The sequence below is a fragment of the Chlorocebus sabaeus genome, chromosome 13 (genome assembly GCF_047675955.1).
Source record: "Chlorocebus sabaeus isolate Y175 chromosome 13, mChlSab1.0.hap1, whole genome shotgun sequence".
NCBI classification, from domain to species: domain Eukaryota; kingdom Metazoa; phylum Chordata; class Mammalia; order Primates; family Cercopithecidae; genus Chlorocebus; species Chlorocebus sabaeus.
In genome coordinates this window covers 18,559,896-18,584,904 of record NC_132916.1, presented here as the reverse complement: position 1 = coordinate 18,584,904, position 25,009 = coordinate 18,559,896, and the positions used below count along the sequence as shown (strand labels likewise).

Genomic DNA, 25,009 nt, shown 5'->3' with positions numbered 1-25,009 from the left:
AGGGCTTAAAGACAAATGTGTTTTTATTTAATTTTTAATAGAAGAACATCACTGTTTTCACAGTCACACATTCTGTAATGTTATGCTTCTTTGACAAGGGTGTACTTTTACGTTTCCGTGTTATTTTTAAACTGTTAAGTCAGACATAACTTGGCTTGTTATATTTATATATTACTTTTATACCTACTTATTTTCCCAACTAAATGTAGATAATAGCAAGTTTGGGAAGCCACAGCTATTTTTGGACACTGTAACCAACAGGAAAGAGTGAACAGTGGAATCACTCTGGGTGATTTTTATTTTCATTTCGGTCTTTCCTCTTCCCTGTTTCAGCATCCCAGCTCACTTGAGTCTCCTTTCCATGGACATAGCGCAAATGTTTCTCCACCGTCGGTCCAGGTTTCTTGTAGCCTGCTGGATAGAGTCACACTCGGCATCAGTGGCACAGGCATCACAGTCGTGCAGCAGGACTTCACACAGGTTGAGGACAGATGCAACACCTGTACTGTGCTTCTCTATGTCTCTCTGAAGCTCCTGCAGGGGAACGCAACAGGCTTTATTCAACAATTACATGTATACAGATGAGAGAAACTGAAGCAACGTCTGTTGATAAATGGTTAGGCTACACCTTGACAAATATTTAATTTCCCTGAATGTATGACATTTACTGAACCTCACTTATGAAATCCAGCAAGCTCAAAAGTACTAGAAAATGGATGTAGAAATATTTTAGCTATTTGAGTAATGCCAACATATAAACTGAACAAATGAAATAGTCTACACTAGGAGGAAAACTAACTTCTTTAATCAATAAAAAATGAATCTTGGCCGGGTGCCGTGGCTCAAGCCTGTAATCCCAGCACTTTGGGAGGCCGAGACGGGCGGATCACGAGGTCAGGAGATCGAGACCATCCTGGCTAACACGGTGAAACCCCGTCTCTACTAAAAAATACAAAAAACGAGCCGGGTGAGGCGGCAGGCGCCTGTAGTCCCAGCTACTCGGGAGGCTGAGGCAGGAGAATGGCGTGAACCCGGGAGGCGGAGCTTGATCCGGCCACTGCACTCCAGCCTGGGCGACAGAGCGAGACTCCGTCTCAAAAAAAAAAAAAAAAAGAATCTTGCCCCAGACTCTACTTCATGAATACATCACTTTCATCCCAATCAATCAATGCAATACAGTCATCTCTTAGCATCTGTCAGGGGATTGGTTCCAGAACTTTCCTCCGATTCCAAAATCCATGGATGCTTAAGTCCCTGATATTGAATGTTGTAGTATTTGCATACCTCCTATGCACATCCTTCCATACACATTCAATCATCTTGAGATTACTTATAATACCTAATACAATGTAAATGCTATAGAAATAGTTCTTATACTGTATTGTTTAGGGAATCATGACAAGAATAAAAAGTCTGTACATATTCAATGCAGATCCAATTTTTTCCCCAAATACTTTTGATCTACGGTTGGTGGAATCCACCAATGTAGAAACATAGATACCGAGGGCCTGTATATCTGCACGTGCTAGAGCTGGTACTCAAGAACTGGGTTTTAAGATCCAAAGATTTACATTCTTTTTTTTATTTTTATTTTTATTTTTTCAGATGGAGTCTCACTCTGTCACCCAGAATGGAGAGCAATGGCGCAATCTCAGTTCATGGCAACTTCTGCCTCCCAGGTTCAAGCAATTTTCCTGCCTCAGCCTCCCAGGTGGCTGCGATTACAGGTACCTGCCATTATGCCTGGCTAATTTTTGTAGTTTTGTAGAGACAGGGTTTTATCATGTTGGCCAGGTTGGTCTTGAACTCCTGACCTCAGGTGATCCGCCCACCTAGGCCTTCCAAAGTGCTGGGATTACAGTGTGAGTCACCGCACCCAGCCGATTTGCATTCTTTTTTAAACAGTTAATTCCACCATCATTAAAAGGTAACATGGTTATCAATGGACAAACAAAGAAAAAGTGACACATATATATATACATATATGTGTGTATATATATACACACACACACAATGGAATATTATTCGGTCATAAAAAAATGAAATTACGTTGTTTGCAGTAACATGGATGGAACTGGAGGTCATTATGTTACGTGAAATAAGCCAGGTACAAAAACACAAATATGACACGTTCTCACTTGTATGTGGGAGCTAAAAAAGTTGATCTCATGCAGGGAGAGAGTAGAACGCCAGATAGCAGAGGCTGGGAAGAGTGTTTTGGGGCCATGAAGCGAGCTTGGTCAATAGATATAAACATACAGTTAGGGGGAATAAGTTTTAATGTTTGATAGAGTAGAATAACTATAGTTAACAACAATGTACTGCATATTTCAAAACAGCTAGAAGAGAGAAACTGAAATGTTCCCAACACATAGAAATAATAAATATCAGAGGTGACGGATACTCCAAATGCCCTGACTTGATCATTACACAGTCTATGCATGTAACAAAATATCATATGGACCCCACAAATATGTAGAAATACTATTTAAGGGACTATTTCATGCATGACATCAGCAGCTTCCTCAGAGAACAACTTTTTTTTTTTTTTTGAGATGGAGTCTCACTGTGTCACCAGGCTGGAGTGCAGTGACATGATCTTGGCTCACTACAACCTCCTGTCTGATTCTCCTCCTGATTCTCCTGCCTCAGCCTCCCGAGTAGCTGGGACTACAGGCGCCCACCACCATGCCTGGCTAATTTTTGTATTTTTAGTAGAGATGGGGTTTCACCATATTGGCCAGGCTGGTCTGGAACTCCTGATCTTGTGATCCGCCTGCCTCGGCCTCCCAAAGTGCTGGGATTACAGGTGTGAGCCACTGCACCTGGCGTAGAGCAATTTTTAATGTAGGATAGAAGTAAAATGTTTTCTGATAAAAACAAACACTGGATTTCCCTGGAGTCCCACAGCGTGAAATCTTCATTTTAACTGTATAAAATGTAAATCCAAATTGTACGTTGTTTTCTCTACTGAACTTTTAACTCCATTTACTCCAAGTAAGTTCCATTATTAAAAGTGAGCTCTACCAGCATAATTTTTTGTTTGCGATATTCATCAATGTCTTTAGTGTGTTTTCCTTTTCTTTCATCAGGAAGTTCTTGAATTTGCTTAGCTTTTCTCTTGCTCTAAAAATTCCTCAATTTACGGAGATACCTGGGATTTAAATTCTTGTGTTGCTCTTCCTCTTATTTTTTTCCCTTGACAACATGTACAAACACACTAGCTATTGTCAAATGTCTAACAGTGCCTTTAATTCATTTTGGAGATTTTATAAACTAGACACTAGATGATAAATTCTACTAAAATATTTATATTTTTATAAACAGTCCTTTCAAATCTCTAACATAACCTCCTTCACTTACGTGAAAGAGTATGTCACATGAATTGCTGTTCTAAAAATATAAAATAAAGTAATATAAAAATTAAACTTAGTATTTGCTTAAAGATAAACACAAAGACAAATAATTCTGTAAATGAGATTACCAAGAACATGTGAGGTCTTAAAGTACATTTTGTGCAAGGATATACATTTAGAAGGATAATAAACCATGCATTTAAGAAAGTTAGCATTTTTATTTCATTTTCCCTAAATACTCAAAAGTTTTTGTTAAAATCAATATGTGAAATGGCAACCCTAAGATTTGAGGGGATTTATAATCATACGTAAGTACCCTAAGACAAATAAGTTTCAGGCTCAGCTTTAACTTTGTTTTTTGAGACGGAGTCTCGCTCTGTCAGCAGACTGGAGTGCAGTGGCGCAATCTCGACTCACTGCAACCTCCCCCTCCCAGGTTCAAGCAATTCTCCTGCCTCAGCCTCCTGAGTAGCTGGGACTACAGGCGCACACCACCATGCCCAGCTAATTTTTGTGTTTTTAGTAGAGACAGAATGATTCTTAAAAATTTTCCACAAAGGAAACTGTAGTAACTATGACATGATTAAAATAAAATTTATCAAGCCCTGACTTGGTGTTAGGTAAGCACTGTGCTCAGTGCTTCTTCTTAGTAATTTGTATAATCACACTTAGTAATTTGTATAATGTGTGGTGCGTACTCTGATGATTGGCATTCTATAAATCAAGGCTTTATAAATCAGATCATATGGGAATGTAGTGAGGCCAAGATCTGAACCCAGAAAGTTTACTTTTAACCACTGGTGTACAAGATTTTTTTAAAGTTTTAATTTAAAATTTAATTAAAAAGCTATATGTGCATATTTAATGTAGTAAAAAGTAAAAAACTACTAGCAGGTTCTGAATAAAGCAGTGCTTTCCACCCCGGAGTCCACCTGTTCAGCAGCAACCATTTCCATCTCTTGTGTCTCTTTCTTCTGGTATTACTTCTACACTTTTTCATTTTTTGAGACAGCGTCTTGCTCTGTCACCCAGGATGGAGTGCGGGGGTGTGATTATGGCTCACTGCAGCCTCGAATTCCTGGCCTCAACTGATCCTTCTGCCTTGGCCTCCCACAGTATTAGGATTACAGGGGTGAGTCACCACATTCGACCTATTTCTGTATTTCTTAGTAATATATAACTTCTCTATTTCTAAGTAACATAGCTACTGCTTGATTTGTCCATTTTAGTAATTACTTTATGAATTCTTCTTTAGTAGAGAAGAAATAAACTTCTACATGGCTGACTGAACTCTAATGACTGTTACAGTACAACTTAGAGCTAGGGTAATAATCACTGTTCTCATGATGATGGTTATTTAATATTGTTCACATTTGAGGAACAAAATATGCTATGGTTATGTTTCTTTTCTTTTTTCTTTTCTTTTTTTTTAGACAGAGTCTCAGTCTGTCACCAGGCTGGAGTGCAGTGGCATCATCTCAGCTCACTGCAACCTCTGACTCCCTGGTTCAAGTTATTCTCCTTCCTCAGCCTCCTGAGTAGCTGGGATTACAGGCACGCACCACCATGCCCAGCTAATTTTTGTATTTTTAGCAGAGACAGTGTTTCACCATGTTGGCCAGGATGGTCTCGATCTCCTGATAATTCATTTTTCCTGGATTTTACAATCCTCTCTTTCTCTCAAATTTATAATGCTTGCTTCTATTATCTCTCTTATAGAACTAATAAAACTCCCTCCAGAGTGGTTAAGCCCATCAGATACTCTAGCCCCTCCTGGCTCCTCCTGGCAACATCCCTCCTAGAGCACCCAGAGCCCCTGCTCCCAACTGGACAGGTGCTGGCTTGGCTGCAGTACAGCCGTCACCAGGGACTTTCCTGCACCTTCAATCTGGGAATTCCCTTTTTCTTTCTCCTGAGTTGAATAGCATTTCCCCTCTTGCTTTAGTGCACGTAGCAGATGCAGCGTATGCAACGCAGTAGCATGCAGCATGTGTAGCAAGTATGAAGTGTAGTTTCCTCTCACTTTTGTGTATGTAGCATACCTTTCATTAGCTTCCTGAAAATGGGTACATAGGAGGTAAAATTTTTAGATATTAAGTGGCAGGGTATAAAATTCTAAATTATAAAGAATTTTTCTCAGCTTTCTGTGGGCAGAGCCATTGTCTTCTAGCTTCCAGTATTGTTTTGGAGAAGCCAGATTTTATTTCATCCTGGAAACTTTTAGGATCTCCTTATTCCTTGTGGTCTGCAATTTTACAGTGTGGCTTTGCTCTGTTTTACATTTTCCTGGGTACTTATATGGCCCTTATAACCTGCAAATGCATGTTGTTCATTTTAGATATATATATGAATATATACACATACACACACGTGTAATGTGTGTACACATATATGTGTAATCTTCCAGAAAGTAGACAAAAAGATAAATATATGAAAAATAGGAAAGAAATATAGACACAAACATAATAAAATTAACAATAATGCAAGAGTTTCAAAATCCAATTCAGTTATTTTATAAAAGTCTCCCCAAAAAAGAATAAATGGAGGAGAAACTTAACATAGTAGTAATGTAATAAAAGATATAAATACATGTTTAATAATATATAAAATATATTTTATTACATTACTACATTATTTATTTAATAATAAACATATATTATTTAATAATATTATATATATTACATTACTACTATGGTAATTTTCTCCTCTCCATTTTCTTTATTTTTTTTAGGGGGGGACTTTTACAAAATGATTGAATTGGACTTTGAAACTCTTGCATTATTGTTAATTTTATTATGTTTATGTCTATATTTCTCTCCTATTTTTCATATATTAATCTTTCTGTTTTACTTTGTGGAAGATAGTCTCCATTCTGAAAGCTCTTTTTTAAAGAAAAATGGCAGCCTTTCATTTTATGAATGCAAAACGTCTCATTTCTGTGAGTTTGTTTGTTTTGTTTTGTTTACATTTTCTTCCTCTCTCTACAATGTGTTTCCTCTGATTGCGCCTTTCTTTATTTCCCTCTGTTTATTTTGGTCTTTTCTTAATGGTAGAAGCTTTCTTAAGCAGTGAGGATTCTTGCCTACCCACACATGTTCAAGAATGAATCAGCTGTAGAAGCTGTGTATGCACCTAAAGTATGTCAATTGGGAGGCTTCCCCGTGGAGAGTTAGGCAGAGGTCTGGCCTTTGCTGGGTTACCTTAAGTATCATTAATTGAAGCTACTTTTCTCTTGTCTGGTCAGTTCTCCAGAAAGGATGCTCCAATCTCCTGGCTAGGGTGGGAGCCTGGGTACTGACATAGTGGGAGCCAAGCTGGGGAAGCGGGATGGGAGCCCAACCATTTGGTACTGAGCCATTCACATCATCTCCCCATTTTAAACATAGTGACTCTAGCCTCCATGGTGTCCTCATCCCCAAACCCAGAGTCCTTCTGGTTTGCCTTCTCCAGAGAGTAATCATCTGGTCTTCTGCCTGAATAAAGGAAGCAGAGTTCCCTGGCTGGCTGGGCTTAGGAGGAATCTGCCAGTCTCAGCACACCTTATTCAGATTTTCAAGTACTCTTCCATTTTACAGCTCAACAGGCAACTCTACTTTCAGCTTCACCTGATCTCTACTTTCCGAGCCTTCCTGGAACTCTGTGGCATGAATCAACTTTCTCCATCTTCCATTCTGTTAACATCACTGATCTATCCACTTTCTATCTTGCAAAATTATGTTGGATGTCTGTCATCGCTACCATTTTCTCTCCTGTTCTGCCATTGTAGTTTTAACCTTTTTCCCTCTCTACTATCATTTTATTGGGGTTTTAGTAGTAGGTGGGGCTATAAATCCATATGATCAATTTGCCATATTTAACTAGATATTTTGTTGATTTTCATACACTTGCGAAATTACAATACCGGCCATTTACATTTTAACTCATCACTGTACACATCATTACCATGTTCTCTGGAAGAATCTGGGAAGCTGGATGCCAACCAGGATGCCTACAATTCAATCATCAGAATCTCAAACATCACCACCCATTAGAAAACTTTAATTTCATAAAAATTGAAAAATATCTTGCTAACAAGTTTTTTAAAAGCAATGGAATATAGTGTACATTTCAAGATAGCTAGAAGAGAAGATTTTGAGTATTGTTACTACAAAGAAATGATAAACGTTTAAAGTGATGGATATGGTCATCAAATTACCTCAGTTTGTTTGATTGTCACACTATGCAAATATGCATTGAAGCATCACATTGTACCCCACACAGATGTAAAATTATTATGTATTCATTAGAAAGAAAAAAATTTTAATGATAATTTTAATATTAAAAAAACTCAACACCCAAAACTGTATTTTAACACCTATTTCATTGGCTTAAATAGTCTGTAAAATGAAGTAAGTACATAAACTATAAGATTTTAAAAACAGGAGGTATTTACATTTTATAGCATTTTAAAATTAAGCAACTTTGCTGCAACAGCCTAAATGTAATGGAGAGAACCAGAGTGTGGATAGACTAGTCAAAGCAATCTAAAGGCACAGAGTAACGATATCTCTAGTGGGGAACTTACAGTGTTTGCTACTGGCAACTGGAGTCTGATACACTTAGTAAGAATAAACAAGGGGGCCCGGCACAGTGGCTCACGCCTGTAATCCCAGCACTTTGGGAGGCCGAGGGTGGGCAGATCACTCGAGGCCAGGAGTTTGAGACTAGCTTGGTCATCATGGCAAAACCCCATCTCTACTAAAAATACAAAAATTAGCCAGGCATGGTGGTGCATGCCTGTAATCCCAGCTACTTGGGAGGCTGAGGCATGAGAATCACTTGAACCTGGGAGGTGGAGGTTGCAGTGAGCTGAGATCACACTACTACACTCCAGCCTGGGCAACAGAGTGAGACTCTGTCCCCACCCCTGCCCCCCAAAAAAAGAAAAGAAAAAGAAAAAAATAAATGAGGGAGGGAATGGGAGGTGAAAATTTCTTCTGTGTACATTTTCCCGGATCATCCCTTTTTGCTTTGTTGGGTTGTACACTGCCAGTGAGATGTTCTATCTTTGCTACACACATGAAGGTGGAATTACAATGTGCGACCTGCAGGTCATGCAATCCTTTTTGCAAAACAAAATTTTTTCAACTTGAAAAATTCTAAGTATGCCTTGTAATCTTTCCCCAAACACTATACACAGGACAAAAAATGAGGGGTGCTCCTTTCACTCTTTTCTAAGTGTATGTTAGTGGGCTAGGTCTAGTGACTCTCAAATAAGTGAGTCAATCTGTTAGTACTATTTTACATACATAATTGCAGCTCAACCTTACCTACCATCTTAGAAGGCTTCTTGGTAGATGGATGACACTAACTGTACAATGGCACAAGCATCTTTGTAAGGCTGAACTCTGCAGTCACATGAAACCTTTTGGCCTCAATCGCCTGCCTAGGCAAAGCCCCCTTCCTCACCAGTCCTGCCTAGCTCCCTCTTGACCTTCCATCCCCAGGCACCATCTCATACCCACCCCATCATCCTGGCCAGGAGGACAGCTATTCCATGGCTTATTAATTCCATTTCAATTTTAAGTCTTACCTGCTGCTCATTAAGCTTTCTCTGTATTTCTTCCGAGTTACAGGAATCGTAGACTATTGGCTTGGCCAACTCTGACTCAATGTGAGCAAGCCAGGTCCTCAGGCTGCTCATGTTCTTATCGAGCTGCTGCACGGCCACCAGGGTCTCCTTCAGCTTCTTCACCCTATGGGCAGAGAAGGGGGAACGTCCCACTTCAGCGAGAGGCCCACTCATGTTTCCCTTGTGTGCAGAGGAGAACACTGGGCTTTAACAATCTTTTTAGGCAGAGAGTTAGAAACCCATGTGGAAGAAGCCAAAGACAGAAGAAAAAGGAGGATAGAAATTAGAGGTGAATACAGACAATGGAGCAAGGATGCAGAGGCGGCAGGGATCCAGGGCACAGGAGCACAGATAAATTAGTTTCGAACACAGTTTTCCCCGTGTGAGCAGGGTGTGATCACAAGTTTGGGAAGAACACAGGTAGTATTTCTCAACTCCATTACTACCTACTTGGAGCAAAAATCAATTATTGAGTCCCTGTTAAGAGCCTGACATGGCTGAGTGTACACAGATTGCTCTAAAGAGAAAGGTCATGGTGATAATAAGCATACGATCAATGATCTATTAGTGCCCTTATTTAAAAATTGCTGCTACCTTTAGACTATGAGTCTCGCCTTTTGGTTCAGGAAACATGGCCACCTAATTGGCACTGCTCATAACAGAGGTAAACAGCAGATGAGCAAAATACTTCAAGCTGTTAGGGTGTCATCTTGGCTCAACTGAAGAGGTATCTATCTTCTTGAAAATATGTCAAGAGCAACATGACTTGTAAAACTCTAGGTTTGTGATACATTTAAAGGCAGGGATCTGCAATAGAATGTTCTCAAAGATTGACAACTTACACTTAGAGTCATGAGATATTCGCTCCCCCTCCCCCACCCCCGCATTACTTCCAGGCATTTAAAGAAGTGATTCTCAAGCTGGGATTGTCACACAATCAGCGGAGGGTGCTTTCAAACCACAGGTGCCAACTACCAGCCACCATCTCCAGATGGTTCTGATATGTTTCTCTGATCAAGACACACTGTTCTGAAGAAAATGTCTCATAATCAAAGTATTTTTAACATTTTGATGTATTTTTAGTTGTTTAAAATTGATATCATCACTTCTGTTTCAGTTGCAATAAATCAATGTTTCTCTCTCAAGTGAAAATGTAGTCATTTGACAACATGATCGCTTTTCCTCTTTGTCATTTTTCCTCAAAGCACTGTCATATAAATGCTCTTAAAGGATTTTCACTATGGTCAGCTGTTAGTAATACCTATATTTCAATAATTGTAATTAATAACATTTCTATTTGAATAACATTTTCAGTTTGTAAAAACCCTCAGGAGCATTACCTTTTATTCTTTTAAAAATGTGTATTTAAAAAATTATGTTCACATTTCACAATATATTCTATTGGTAGAAAATGAAAATATGTTGCATTGTTTATTATGACTTAAAATTCCACTTGAGATAAGATTTCCCCAATTAGCTTTGTAAATACAAACTGTACGCTGTCCCCCAGACACTTCAAGGCAGTGGCCTTGAACACTATTTCCAAGAACTTTTACATACAACTCACTCACATTTCTCTCATGGCTAAGACAAAATTCATCTGGGCATCAGTCAGTGAATGACAGTTTTATTATGGCTACTGGGTACAAAGCTCGTGAAGTACGTTTGACCAACCACAGCATGGACATGGAATTTTACACGGCTCTGGCCACAGTGCCCCAGACTGAAAGAAGACTTTACCATCAATAAACCCACTGGAACAGGCCTGAAGAATGGCACACAGAACAGAGAGGTCTGTCCTGCTTTTACTTCTGTAGGAACGTCTTTTCAGCAGCCTCTCCTACATGACCAGCTTCTTGTCTTCAGATTTCGTAGGATCTGAACACTTACTAGGCTTGGGGATGGTAATGTCATTAGGGTTTTACTAGAGGTCGGAGTGCTTGTTTCCTCCCTTCCTTATTTTAGTTCCCTGGTATTATTTATGCATTAATTGGTCTCCTCCACGGTAAGTTCCTTGGAAAGCTGGAAATGTGAATTTCCATATTTGGCTATTTCCCTACCCTGGCCATGCTAAACTCAGTACTTTGCACTAAATCGGGTACTGTTTAAATGGTTGCTAAACATTAATAATGAATATTCTAAGTGAATTGTGTTTATTTAATCAACATGTTTTCATTTTAAAATTTTTATCTGATATTAAGTGTGTATTAAATTTTACCTCTAGGTTCAACATTTGCCAATGCTCTATTTGTCAAGTATTAAAATTTATTCATTTTCTTGGTTCAAAACTCACTTACAAATATGATCAAAAGATCCAAAGCACAAAAGGATGCAAGTAAACACTGTTCCATAGGACCATCTACATTAGAAAAATAAATTACGGGATAACTTTTGTAATATTGAATGAGTTCCAAGTCAGAGCGGTTAGTATGCAATATGTCAAGGGCATCATGACATGGAAATGCGTGTTCATATAGTCCATTAGGGACAAGTTCCTCTTTCAAACAAATGTGTAAATTTGCTGAAGTCAATGGGGGTGAACATTTAAGCAGTTCTTTTTCATTTTTTAAAACAGTGTATTTTACTACAAATAGCAAAATGCAGTGTGCATCTGTGCTGGGGGAGCAGATGTGAGCCTGGAGGGCATGGATTGTAGGATTAATAAGCCATGACTTGTTAAACTTGATATTTATTTGCAGGACAGGGATCACTCTTTTTTTTTAGGAGAAATGTCCCATGTTTCTTTCCATTATTTCTTTAAAGATAATTTTTGGGTAAAGTGTCACAGTATTTTTATTTATCTATCATCGTGAGGAGTCTGAGCAACATTCCTTTTGGTAAACATCCAGGATTATCATTCAAATTAGACACCTGCAGACGTCACATGACTGGGTAAGTTTAGCAGCTTGATAAATCTGTAAGTCCCCGCAGCTTATGGTTCTTTCACAGTCCAGGCACTTGACCTTTCTTGAAAAGGATTCTACTACGAAATGCAAATATCCAGCTTCTTAACACGGAAATATGTATATACAAACACACATATATATGTATATATACTTATATATACGTATATACGTACCTACACACATATACTTATAAATCTATATATATTGTATCTATATTTCACAACTTTCCTTCACAGTAATTTAGTATATCCGTAACCCAAAACAAAACAAAAAGTTCAAATTCTAAATATAATAGAACAAAAATTACCATTGGGTAAATCCTATTTATTTGTAGAAATGTATCTGAGGGATGATACAGAAAAAGGAAAATATTTTTAAAAAGTTAAAAATAAAAATTCCTGTCACATTTTTATTCTAACTAAAAAAATATGAACGAAACATTTGCATAATGTGCTAAATTACTATTTTAGACATTAATCTGTATACTTTGCACATATATTTTATAAGCTTTATATTAGCGACTAAAACTTACTGACAAGCACAAACAAAAGCAACTTTCTCAAACACACAACATTTTCTAGAGCCCTGAAATATTTTTATTTAATGAAAGGAAAGCTTTCAACTACAAAGCTGTGAACCAGCTAAGGCTAAATTTCAGTTTCATCAGAAGCCCATCCTTTAAATAGCAGATGATGGACTAACTGAGTCTTTTTCTGGATCACTTTCCTGTGTCTCAGCTTCTCTACTCTAGCCATACTCCTTGTATGACGCATACGCTCCAGAGACAACTGGAATACCGAGTCATAATAAAGTCCATTAACCTTTTCATCCAGCTCTGCATGCCCAGTAGAGGTACTAGAAAACAAACCAACAAATAACTCTTGGGAGTCCACATGGCCAGCTATCTCCCAACACCAATCCTCTTCATGTAACGTTGGCAAAAACAGTTCTGGATTAAAGCTTCCAGCATCTATCCTACAAACCCCACGTAACATGAAAGCTATGTACAATGGAAGAAACTCAAGAAGATGCCTGCCTTGTGACATCGCAGTTACAATCTGGGAGATCTGCGTCCACACAGCCGTCCTCTGCCATCCTCAGAGCACGCAGGTCCTCTGCCACCACCATGAAGCTTCCACTTGCAAAAGTTAGACTCTGCAGAGCAAAAGGCTATATCCTGCGTGGGGATGAAAGTTTCCCCTCGTCTGTGTATAGAAGTATGAAAATGCTCACTCTAGACAAATGTTGGTAGTCTCTGCCCGATAATATGACACTGGGCAGTGACAAGTGGTCATGTTTCTAAATAAAACCTACATTCATTAACATGTGCCAGGCTTGATCTCCTGGAATGTAGGCCACGAGTGTAAGAAGGGGAAAAAGCTCAGTGTAATCTGTAAGGAGGAGGAAGCTACAGGTCTAAAGAAAGGACAGCAAAAACAACGTTGGCTGCAGACACTCTGCTGTTCTGTAAGGACAGTTAACTTTTCTTGCGGGCAGTTTGCTATGCGGGGAAGGCTATTTAAGGAAAACAAATCATCGCATTGCAAACAAACAAAATGTCCACAAGCACAGCAAATGGCAGTAGCAAAAGGAATAACTTCCTTCTTTTTTGGGTTCACTATGCCAGCTCGGTAGTGTATGCAAGAGTTTTAGGAGTTGTTTGGGAAGGTGGGAAAGTACATGCTCTTTATCTTTGGGTAGACTATTTGGGCAGGAAAAATAATGAAGAAATATTATTCTCCCTTACATATGCAAAACTTTTGTCCTTTAAAAATGATGTAAGATGAGAAAAATAACATCTTCATTTTAAGAAAATTAAAAAAATAACAATTCATTTGCTTGGGGGGACTTCAGGTAACTCTTTCTTTTATGAATTTTGAGTTTCCAAACTTTCTGCACTAAGCATATGATAATTTAATAATTTATACTTTTAAAGAAAATAAGTCCCCAAATCATTAATTCCTATAATTTAATAAAATATGACTAATGCTGGATGCTTTAAATCCTTTTGGGGATTAAAAACTACACACAAGTAAATAATAAATATTAAATAAATAATGAAAATTTGCTAAGTTCTTTCCAAAAAGGACTACATGATGTTTTGTAACTAAAATAAAACAAAGCATTTGGTTCTGGTCATGTGAATTGATTGTTTTTCTAACAGAACACTAGAGAAAACACATTTTCTTTATAAAAGAAATACACTGATGGCTCACGCCTGTAATCCCAGCACTTTGGGAGGCCAAGGTGGGCGGATCACGAGGTCTGGAGATAGAGACCATCCTGGTTAACATGGTGAAACCCCGTCTCTACTAAAAATACAAAAAAATTAGCCGGGCGAGGTGGTGGGTGCCTGTAGTCCCAGCTACTCGGGAGGCTGAGGCAGGAGAATGGCGTGAACCCAGGAGGCAGAGCTTGCAGTGAGCCAAGATCGCGCCACTGCACTCCAGCCTGGGTGACAGAGCGAGACTCCATCTCAAAAAAAAAAAACAAAGGAAATATACCTGCCAGCCCTGGGTGACAAAGTGACACCTGATCTCAAAAAAAAAAAAAAAGAAAGATTATCCAGGCACAGTGGCATGCATCTGTAGTCCCAGGTACTGAGGTGGGGGGAAGACTGCTTGAGCCCAGGAGGTTGAGGCTGCAGTGAGCCATTACTGCACCAGTGCACTACAGCCTAGGTGACACAGCAAACCCCATCTCAAAAAAAAAAAAAAAAAAAATTAAAGAAAATCGTATTTTATATAAGAAATAAATTCTAGAAAACATAGTACTTAAAGATATTACACTGTGAATTCTTTTATAAAACGATCATTCTTATATTAATATATTATTTTTAGTAATCAGAAATGAAAATATTTGAGCTGTGATTAAAGAAATATATTGGTTACGAATCCATCGCTATAGGCAACTTTTTTTCTTGATTATGACTAACATTTTAAAAAACCTGAAATCTTCAAAACTTTTTATTGTCATAATTTCTTTAGTCTAATTGCTTTTACCTTATTTACTTTTCCTCATGGAGTTAAAAATTTTGAAGTTTTTTTCATGCTTATTATTATTAGCATAATATATTTATTCCAATGAACTAAATATGAGACAAGGCAAAGCTTTAAAGATAAAATTATTGAAATAGCAAAAATCGCAATGTTCATTGATACAGAAAATCCTAGATAAGTTGTGGTATATTTACACTACGGAATACTCCGCAGGATTTTAAAAGAATGAGACTGGCATAGATAGTGTTTTATAGTATATATGGTCCTTTCCCTTGCATTTTCTCATTGGAGATGTGGCAGTTAGTTTCATTAACACTTTGAAAACGAGCAACTTGAGGCTCAGAGAAGTTATTCAGTGAGACCTGGGCCACACAGCAGGAACTAGGTGGACTAAACTCAGGCCTCTTGATTAGTTCTGTGCCATTTTTGGCTCACCGCATCAATGCATTCCTGATCCTTCCCAGGCACCTTCCAACTCGAACACCCTTAGGTAATACCAGCCATGAATTCCAAGAATTTAATTTCCTTTGACCTCCAACGTGGGTAGAACATCCTTTAAACTGAAAGTCCTCCTGAAGGCAGCTGCTAGGAACTTCACAAAGCCTTGCTTGCACTGCATATGCGTTTTACCTCCACAGCCTTTGAACTGCCTCTGGGATGAGAGCTGACCTTTATTGAACATATTCTATGCTTAGCAGCTGATATGGTTTAACTGTGTCACCACCCAAATCTCATCCTGAATTGGAGCTCCCATAATTCCCATGCATTGTGGAAGGGACTCGATGGGAGATAATTGAATCATGGGGGTGGTCTCCCCCAGACTGTTCTTGTGGTAGTAAGTAAATCTCATGAAATGTGATGATTTTATATGGTTTCCCATTTTGCCTGGCTTTCATTCTCTCTTGTCTGCCACCATGTAAGATGTGCCTTTCGCCTTCCACCATGATTGTGAGGCCTCCCCAGCCATGTGGAACTGTGAGTCCATTAAACCTCTTTTTCTTTATAAATTACCCAGTCTCCAGTATGTCTTTATCAGCAGCATGAAAATGGACTAATACAATGGTTTACAGGTCCCATTTCATGTAGTTCTTCTAATCATTCTTCTGAGCTAGCTACTATTATGATGCTCATTTTATACATGTGGTAACCAAGGTGCTGAGAAGATAAGCAAGTTGGTGAAGCAGAATCCCACTATAACTCAGGCAGCTGAAGACCGAAGCCAATGCTTTGCTTTGTGTATGCTCTCATTTGTGTGCACACACTTTCCACCCTGTGGCTTAGAGTTGAGAAACTCAGCAAATACTGGAGTGATTGCTATGTGCAAAGAACAAGATTAGGAGCTGGGATTACTATGGTGATCAAAGTTAGACACACTTACATTTTAGTAGAGAAAACTGGCTTAAAATGACTGATCACACAAGATTTCACATAGTTCAGGGAAATGCTATGAAGGAGAAGCCTACTGAGCCGATAAGAAGAATCTGATCTAACCTGGAGAGAAGGAAAAGCACGAAGAACAATCAGGAGCTGGCCAGGCCAGGGGCAGGCAAGAGAATGCCCAGGAAGAGAGAATAGAAAGGAAGAGGCCCTGCAGTGAGGAACCCTTGTGTACTTGCATTATGACACTTATTTGGTTAGGGACCATTTTCTTTCTCATCTTGATATCCCTAGAGCAGGTCACCTGTTTTGGTAAATAAAATTTTGTTGGAGCACTGCCATGGTTTTCTATTTACAGACTTTCTATGGCTGCTTTTACTCTATAACAACACGCTAATAGTAACAGAGACTATTTGGTCCACAAAACTAAAAATATTTACTATCTGGTCCTCTATAGAAAACATTTGCCAACCTCCGCCCTATAGCAAGAAGCATAGTACTTCATATACAGTAGGCATTCAATAATTTTAAAAAATTGTTTGTTTCTACTCCTATAAAATGTTGAGGCAATTATAATAAATATAGAGATTAAAAACAACCAGTCACAAAAGACCACATATTATATGATCTATGTATATGAACTATTCAGAACAGGTACACATGTAGAAACAGAAAGTAGATTAGTGATTTCCTAGGGCTGGGAGAAGTGGGGAAGGAAGAGGAGGGAAAAATGAGTGACAGCTAATGGGTAACTGTTTTTATTTGGGACTGATGAAAGTGTTTTAAAATTGATTAGAGTCATATATGCACAGCTTTATAAATATGCTAAATTCACTGAATTACATGCTTTAGATAGGTAAGTTATATGGCATGTGGATTATATCCCCAAAAAAGCTGCTATTGAAAAAAAACCCAAAAAGATAAGAGCCAAATAACTAAAGTATGCTTTTGCTTTGGTGATGGGGATTTAGGTTTAGCAGAGAGAAAAAGAATTTTCTCTATTACAAGGTCCAGTTACCCACTTCCCTGCCCCCAAATCATCACAACAGAGTAAACAAGTTGAATTTGACCTTCCTAGATGCTAAGACGAGAAATGTTACACAATTCATTGTCTGTGATATGAAGCACTGAAGAATTCATACTAAAAGACAGATTTCCTTTTAGTCCTGAGCGCTAGAGAAATTGCTAAGTGGATATTCTGCACAGGATTCATTGACAAAATGAGAGCCAGTATTCTTAAAGGCAGTTTTACAGAAATTAGAGTCATATGTCACCAATGACAGTTTCTTCTGGTGACTTTTAATAAAAGCCAACGGCTCAGAGGTACTTTTAATTATCTCGGCCACTGCTGAACAACAGAACGTTCTGAGAGGATAAAAATGTTCGGCATTGTACGGGGTCCAATAAGGTAGCCACTAGCCTCATGTGGTTATTGGCCACTTAAAATGTGGCCTGTGCAACTGACCATAATTAAAATTAAGGAGTAATTTAACTTTATTCCATTTCAGTTAATTTAAATATCCTGTAATGTAAATAGCCATCTGTAGCTAGTGACTGCTGTATTACAGAGAAGATCTAGATAGTACGCAAAGGATACTAGAACATTATCCACCGAGCCCTAAAAGTAACTGAACAACTTTTGTTGTCCTAAAAAACTGACAATGCTTGACAACACAATTTAAAAACTCAGTACAAAGCACATCTGTTTTGTTCTCAGAGTAATCTAAGCTAAACTGATGGCGATGCCAAGTGGACTGTAAATTATGTATTCTCTTTTTATGTATGTAATAGGTTTGTTGTCAGTAAATCTTTTTTTCTTTTTTTCACTTCTGCGATTGAATATTAAAGACATAGCTCATGTTTCTTTTTTGTAATTAATTATTTTTAATTTTTATTTACTTATTTATTTATTGAGATGCAGTCTTGCTCTGTCATCCAGGCTAGAGTGCAGTGGTGGGAACTCGGCTCACTGCAAGCTTTCCCTCCCTGGTTCAAGCAATTCTCTGCCTGCCTCAGCCTCCCGAGTAACTGGGATTACAGGTGCCTGCCACCACGCCCAGCTAATTTTGTACTTTTAGTAGAGACTGGATTTCACCATCTTGGCCAGGCTAGTCTCGAACTCCTGACCTCAAGTGATCCACCGGCCTCAGCTTCCCAAAGTGCTAGGATTACAAACATGAGCCACCGCGCCCACAGCTCATGTTTCTATTAGCTGAGATGTTCACCTAGAAATATTATCATCTTCAAAAATAACCTCTCCATTCTCACAAGAGCACCAACACAGCACAGAAATGTCGAAAGGCATACACTGGGTTATATTTTGCTTTAGTGCATCAGCGCTGGAATAGGGAAGAGTGGTGAATGGACTGAATCACAGAAACCTAATACTTCAGCTGGCAGTTCACAGTTGAGGATGGGTGTGGAAGACACGCATCCAGTCGGTGCACTAACGAAGCACCAATACACAAGGGAACAGAATGCAGACTTGACGGCCAGGTGTCTTTCAGGAGAAGCTGCAAAGGAGACTGTGACTCTAACGTGGTGCTAAACTCCAGGATGGCTCAATGATCAGTGCCTCATCTAGTCTAATTTGGAAGGAGGCAATTAGAAACAGGCAACATATATACAAAAATCTCTTGTGGAATTTTATCTGGAAATTCTGAGGCTTTATGTAAGAGGAAACAAAAATTAGTATTATATAAGTGACTACAGTGAGAAGCATGGGTACCTTATAAACATGTAATTGATTCAAATTTATTAATATGTCTTTTGGCAAAGTGAACAATTAACATCTAGAAAATTCTCCACTGAACAGCCAGACAAAATAAGTTATAAATAAATGTGAATTCAAGGAGAAAGCAGCAAACTCATTTGCTGTAATGTCAGCTCATAGCTGGGCATACACCAAGTTAGCTGCTCATGACTAGATTACATTAAATCTGATTTAAAATATCTTTGACATAGTGCATCCTTACTCTCCACATCATTGAGCCACTACAAGTAAGAAAAGAATATTAACTAGTTTAACTGGATTACGTGGAAATGTCAATCAATCTATGAGTCAAATTTTGACCAAAAAACTCCCCAGGGGATATTTACCAAACAGGTAGTTTCCCTAACAAGGATATTTATAGCTTGAAGGACTTCAATTCCTTCTGCTGAAACAAGATTTTGTTATCATTTTAGTGAGTGAGAAGTGGGACTGAACACAGCATTGGGATTTTAAAATACACATTTGTCGAAACTCCAAGACCAATTTGAGCTAAACTGTTATTTCCACCTCTTTATAGTGCCTTTTCCAGAGCTCCTACTTATCTCATTGTTTTACTCCAGTCCCATCCTGAACTTCTCAAAGGAGAAGTTCTCCTTCAATTCTGTCATTTTATCTTGACTCTCATAGTCACTGTCACATTGTAAGTACTTTACAAAAAACTGCGAAATTAGATTGTCAAGATCAAAAACAGAACTTATCTTCCATGTAACTGACTTCTCTCTAACAGGGAAAAGGAAGTCACCAATTTGAGAGGCAGGAGGGCACAGCACTCCAGGACACGGGCTTTGGAGTCTGAGCACAGGCTGTGCCATGCAACATGTGCATGATGATGGACAAGCCTCAACTTCAGCCCCTGCATCTGTAAAATGGGCATAATGACAAGGGCACCTCAAAGGACATTGTGAACACATGAAAAGATGCATATGAAACCTGCAGCGTGGTCATTGGAACCAGCAAAGTGTTCAATAAATGTTGGCTATATCAGCGCTATGGTTAAACATTTAAAAAGCTGAGGCCAGGCGCGGTGGCTCACACCTGTAATCCCACCACTTCACGAGGCCGAGGCGGGTGGCTCACCTGAGGTCAGGAGTTTGAGACTAGCCTGGCCAACATGGTGAAACCCCATCTCTACTAAAAATACAAAAATCAGCCAGGTGTGGTAGTGTACGCCTGGAATCCCAGCGATTGGGAGGCTGAGGCAGGAGAATTGCTTGAACCTGGGAGGCAGAGGTTGCAGAGCTGAGATTGTGCCACTGCATTCCAGCCTGGGCCACAGAGCAAGACTCCACCTCAAAAATAAATAAATAAATATAAATAAATAAAAAGTTGATACACATTTATTCCATTTTGTTTCACTGTCACAAAAATAAATGATAATCTCACTTTCTTGAGTTGGATACTTTTTGGTAACTCTCTTATAGAAAAGAAATATATGAAATGGGTTCAAAATCAGCATACAGAATTGTGACGCCCACAGGCGGTTTTGGTGAGCACATGGTATGCAAAGGACATTGTTTCATGTTCACTTTTATGCAGCATGGCCAAGGAAAGAAACCCAGATTTTAAAAGTGTATTGTGGGATAGACTCCAAATGGCACCATTTGTAACCTTCCAGCTCTCCTAACTGCCATGAAGAACATTTACTCAAATATTCAAGTATTCATTTATGCACTGAAGTATTCATTGAATCCATATTTAGGCACAGTTCCCAGTGCTTGTAATATATAGTGAATACAATGGAGGAAGTTTCCTGACCTCAGGGTGCCTAAGTTCCAACATGAAGCCAAATTCACCTAAAATAAGACATCTTCTTTTTATATTAATAGCATAGAGCATTTTTATAACATAGTGCATCATTCATATTAGACTTTTATATTGCTAGTAAATACCCTCATATATTTTTCTTTCTGACTTTCATCTCTCTTGCCCAACCCTACCCTTCTACAACAGAAAGTGAGCATAATATTCCTTTTAGGTATGAGGCAAAGGCTTATAGTTACCACTAAGCTCAACACCAAATTACTGTAACGCAGCAGCTGATTTTTACAACTGAGCGGAGTGGCAATAATCAGATTTATTTCCATACCTTGCTAACTAGTAATTTTTTTTTTTTTCCTACTGCAGATGAAACCACTCTCCACAAATACTGGTCAGCAGTTTCTTCCTGATAGGAGTTTGAATACCCACGAAGCCCTAAAATAAAGAATTTTCTCTTGGGAATGAGTTTTGTTTAGATATGACTCTCTCTTTCTCGCAGCTACATACAAACAACACGGGATTTATAAAATAAGACGAGAATTTTCAAGGTAACGAAAGTGCCAATGATGAGAGGAGCACGAACAGTTTTGAAAATGCTGAGATAACCCAGAAAGAGAGACTGATTTATTGGATTATCTTTGGCTGATGAAAGGCAGACTGAAAGGCTTTAAAATGCTGCCTACACGTGTCCTATTGACTCAGGTCCTCTTTACCTGGCTGCAATGAGGTCCAGGAGATGCTGCCACCGGTCGTTAACCTTTCCCAGTTTGTATTCAATCTCAGATGCTTTGCTTTCGTGGCTGGCTTTAGCAAGTCGTTCTCCCATTTGTTGGAGCTGTATTTTGTTCTCTTGAGCAACAGCAATTTCCTCTTGATAATCCTGTGTAATAAATAGCAATCACAGAGGTCAGAAAGCATATTCTTAATGCATCTAGCCCGGCTCTACTAGAAACATGATAATTACTGTTTTCTACTGCTTGGAAATAGTCTGAGCATAGGAATACCATGTGGACATCAGCCCATGTGCACAAGTATTAGTAGTGCCTATTATTTTTGGTATGTATGCAGAGTTGCGATTAAATTTTTATATAGATGTTCTTGAAATAAATAGGATGCTGCTTCCTATTTACCTGAAATACATATTAAAAACAATACAAGATAGATAGATAAAGCTTAAAGGATTTTAGTATTGGGAAATTATACCTTATTTCTCTCAACACTAACCTGATGTTATACTTAGAATAAATTCTCATACAAATAGTTGCCGAGAGACTTATGAAATGCACACACACACATACATATGCAATTGATATATATGTATATATGTAAATGTGACTGTGTGTGTCTATTATGTTATTTGTGTGGAGTATTTTAAAAGAGTTCCTTCATTTTAAAGAGCTATCCTCTATACAATGTCAGTATTTTGCAGTAAGTAAATCAATGATAAATTAACTTTCAGTAATAATAACTATTAATTATAGAGAATCGACAGGCTTCAAACCTTCTAGAGGTACTCACTTTCTCTGCTAGCTTCTCTTAAGTTGTTTGAGTTAAAGAGGACAGACTCCATATGGTCTACTTGCAAGAGATAAGCACGAAATGGTGTGATTTAAGTGACATGAAAGGACAGTCCCTTCCCCCCCACTGCCACTGCTATCCCCAGTGACCCTCTTACTCTCTTGCCACAGTGACAGGATCCAGTCTTTAGGATCAACTTTTTTATTTTCGGCTTAAGCTCCTGTTATGTAATAAAAAGTTTCTCAGCAAAATAATATATGAAGATGGGTATTATATGAGTGTGAACATTTTAACCTTCTCTTGCTCTAAAGTTAGTGTAGTAACAGAGCTATCCTCCCAAGTCATTTACCTAAGCCAAAGGGCCCCAAAGGAATGGTAGGGACCAACAAAATTTTATTCCTTTCCAGGGCTGACTGCTGTCCTCACGCCTGCAGCCCCGCCCACCCTCCTTTTTATGTTATTTCAACACAATGGGATTCAAAGACCAATACGTTGAATGCATTTATTAATATTATAATATTTCAGCAAACATTTGAGATGATTTTATTGAGAAGTGTTTCTTTCAAGGAATTACTTTAAGACTTAAAAAGTATTTATAGTAAAATAATCCTCTTGGATTATCTTTAAAATCAAACTATTTTTGAGTGTTAATACCAACAGACACTAATATCTTGGCTTCGATTTTTTTTATGAATTGTCTTTTTCTTTTTTTTTCTTTTTCCTTCACCTTATTAGCACTTTCCAGTTGACAACTACCTTTTTCTATGTTGCCAAAATTACCAAACCTTGATGTTATTTTCCTTTACAATAGAGACGCCACAAAGAGGAAAACTCATAAGCCCTTTAAAAAAAACCCATGAGTTATTAATATACAAGGTAGATAGTTAACATTTTAAATAATATTCCTAACATTGTGCCAAATAATGTAATACAATCTACATGAAAAGCTGAAATTTTTCTAAATTTTAAGTTATGGTTATAGATTGTTAAAGAGATGGTTTTTTTCCCCACACTCTCACACTTCCCATACTTTAGGATATATATCTATACATCCTAAATTTAGTAAAAAAAGCAACGAGAATAGAGACAAATTTAATCAAAATTTATTCTACAGCAAATTTTACTCTACTACCTATAGTGCATTAATCATTCACTGATAGCATTCTCTGACACCCAGCAACTTAGCAAAGGGCAACCATGAGCATATGCTAAAATGAAATCTGTATCATCTCAGCCAAGAATTTTAACATTTACAATACCAAGTAAACAAATGCTTATTCATTTGGATTGATCCAATGGATAAATCCTCTTGGACTGTGTGCATATGGATAGAAATAATTTTTCTTAACAATCATTTCTATTTCTTTTCAGAATAAATGAAGCTACAATTTGTTGATGCAGTAAATACTGGCTGAGTGCTTATGAGAAGTTAGGTACTGTTTCAGGTGCAGGGGATATAGCAATGAACAAAATAGACAAAGCCCATGCTCCTGTAAAGCTGACAGATCAGTGGGGTCTCCACTTGGACAATGAATAAGTAAATACAAAAAATACATTGTACATTAGATGGTGATATGTACTAATGACAAGCACAAACTAAAATAACATTAAAATCACTGATTGTTCACAAACACTGTGGAAACAACACTGGAATCACCAAATTCTTTTTTTGTTTGTTTTTCTTCTGGAGACAGTCTCACTCTGTCACCCAGGCTGGAGTGCAGTGGCACAATCTTGGCTCACTGCAACCTCCGCCTCCTGGGTTCAAGTGATTCTCTTGCCTCAGCCCCCTGAGTAGCCAGGACTACAGGCATGTGCCACCATGCCCGGCTAATATTTTGTAGTTTTAGTGAGATGGGGTTCACTGTGTTGGTCAGGCTGGTCTTGAACTCCTGACCTCTGGTAATCCGCCTGTCCTGCCTCCCAAAGTGCTGGGATTACAGGCGTGAGCCACTGCACCCAGCCGAAATCATAAAAAATTTTAAAATGCTAGTAAATTTGATCAGCTTTATACAGACATCAGAAATGTTTTGGATTCAAATGAATATGTAAAATAATTTGATAATATATACATAGCTTTAAAATAATATGAAGCCGAAAGTATCAGGAAACTCTTAATTCCTATCTATGGTCTACAAACCATATTTTAGAGAGAAAATGTCAATTCAATTTATCTTAAGAATCTTTTCTTTCAGTTTCTCTCTAGTGACTTTACCTTTTTAAAAAAAAAAAAAATACACGAGAAACTTAAAAAAAAAAAAAAAGGAAAGAAAAATAATACATATAAAGCATTCCTACGGAACAGGTAGCTAAGAGCCCCAAATACTGAACTGAATCGTAGATGCTCTATTTCATCACAAATTGCAAGTATCCTGTATATTTTATGTGTAAAGCAGGTCTTTTCATGCAAGTTTATTTTATGCTGGATACTTTTTTTCTTTTGAGACAGAGTCTCACTCTGTCGCCAGGCTGGAGTACAGTGGCGCGATCTCTGCTCACTGCAATCTCCACCTCCCAAGTTCAAGTGATTCCCCTGCATCGGCCTCTAGAGTAGCTGGTACAGGCAAGCACCACCATGCCTAGCTAATGTTTTGTATTTTAGTAGAGACTGGGTTTCACCATGTTGGCCAGGATGGTCTCGATCTCCTGATTTCATGATCCACCTACCTCAGCCTCCCAAAGTGCTGGGATTACAGGCGTGAGCCACTGCA

The 25,009-nt window shown here is 38.3% G+C and overlaps 2 protein-coding genes across 20 annotated transcripts in view; one reads left to right on the top strand and one right to left on the bottom strand.

The window, feature by feature from the left end:
- Positions 1-5,837, top strand: part of ESR1 (estrogen receptor 1) — a 458,483-nt gene extending 452,646 nt beyond the window's left edge. Inside the window, exon 7 of the mRNA XM_073022349.1 lies at positions 1,606-5,837. Coding sequence (XP_072878450.1) covers positions 1,606-1,751 — 146 coding nt within the window. The 3' untranslated portion in view covers positions 1,752-5,837. The remainder of the gene's footprint in view (positions 1-1,605) is intronic.
- SYNE1 (spectrin repeat containing nuclear envelope protein 1) overlaps positions 1-25,009 on the bottom strand; it is a 527,413-nt gene that overhangs the window by 33,462 nt on the left and 468,942 nt on the right. For all 19 annotated transcript variants that reach the window (XM_008007617.3, XM_073022337.1, XM_073022331.1 and 16 more), the window contains 3 exons: positions 21,494-21,660; positions 8,929-9,091; positions 347-534 (listed from right to left, as the gene is read on the bottom strand). In XM_008007617.3, coding sequence (XP_008005808.3) covers positions 347-534; positions 8,929-9,091; positions 21,494-21,660 — 518 coding nt within the window. The remainder of the gene's footprint in view (positions 1-346; positions 535-8,928; positions 9,092-21,493; positions 21,661-25,009) is intronic.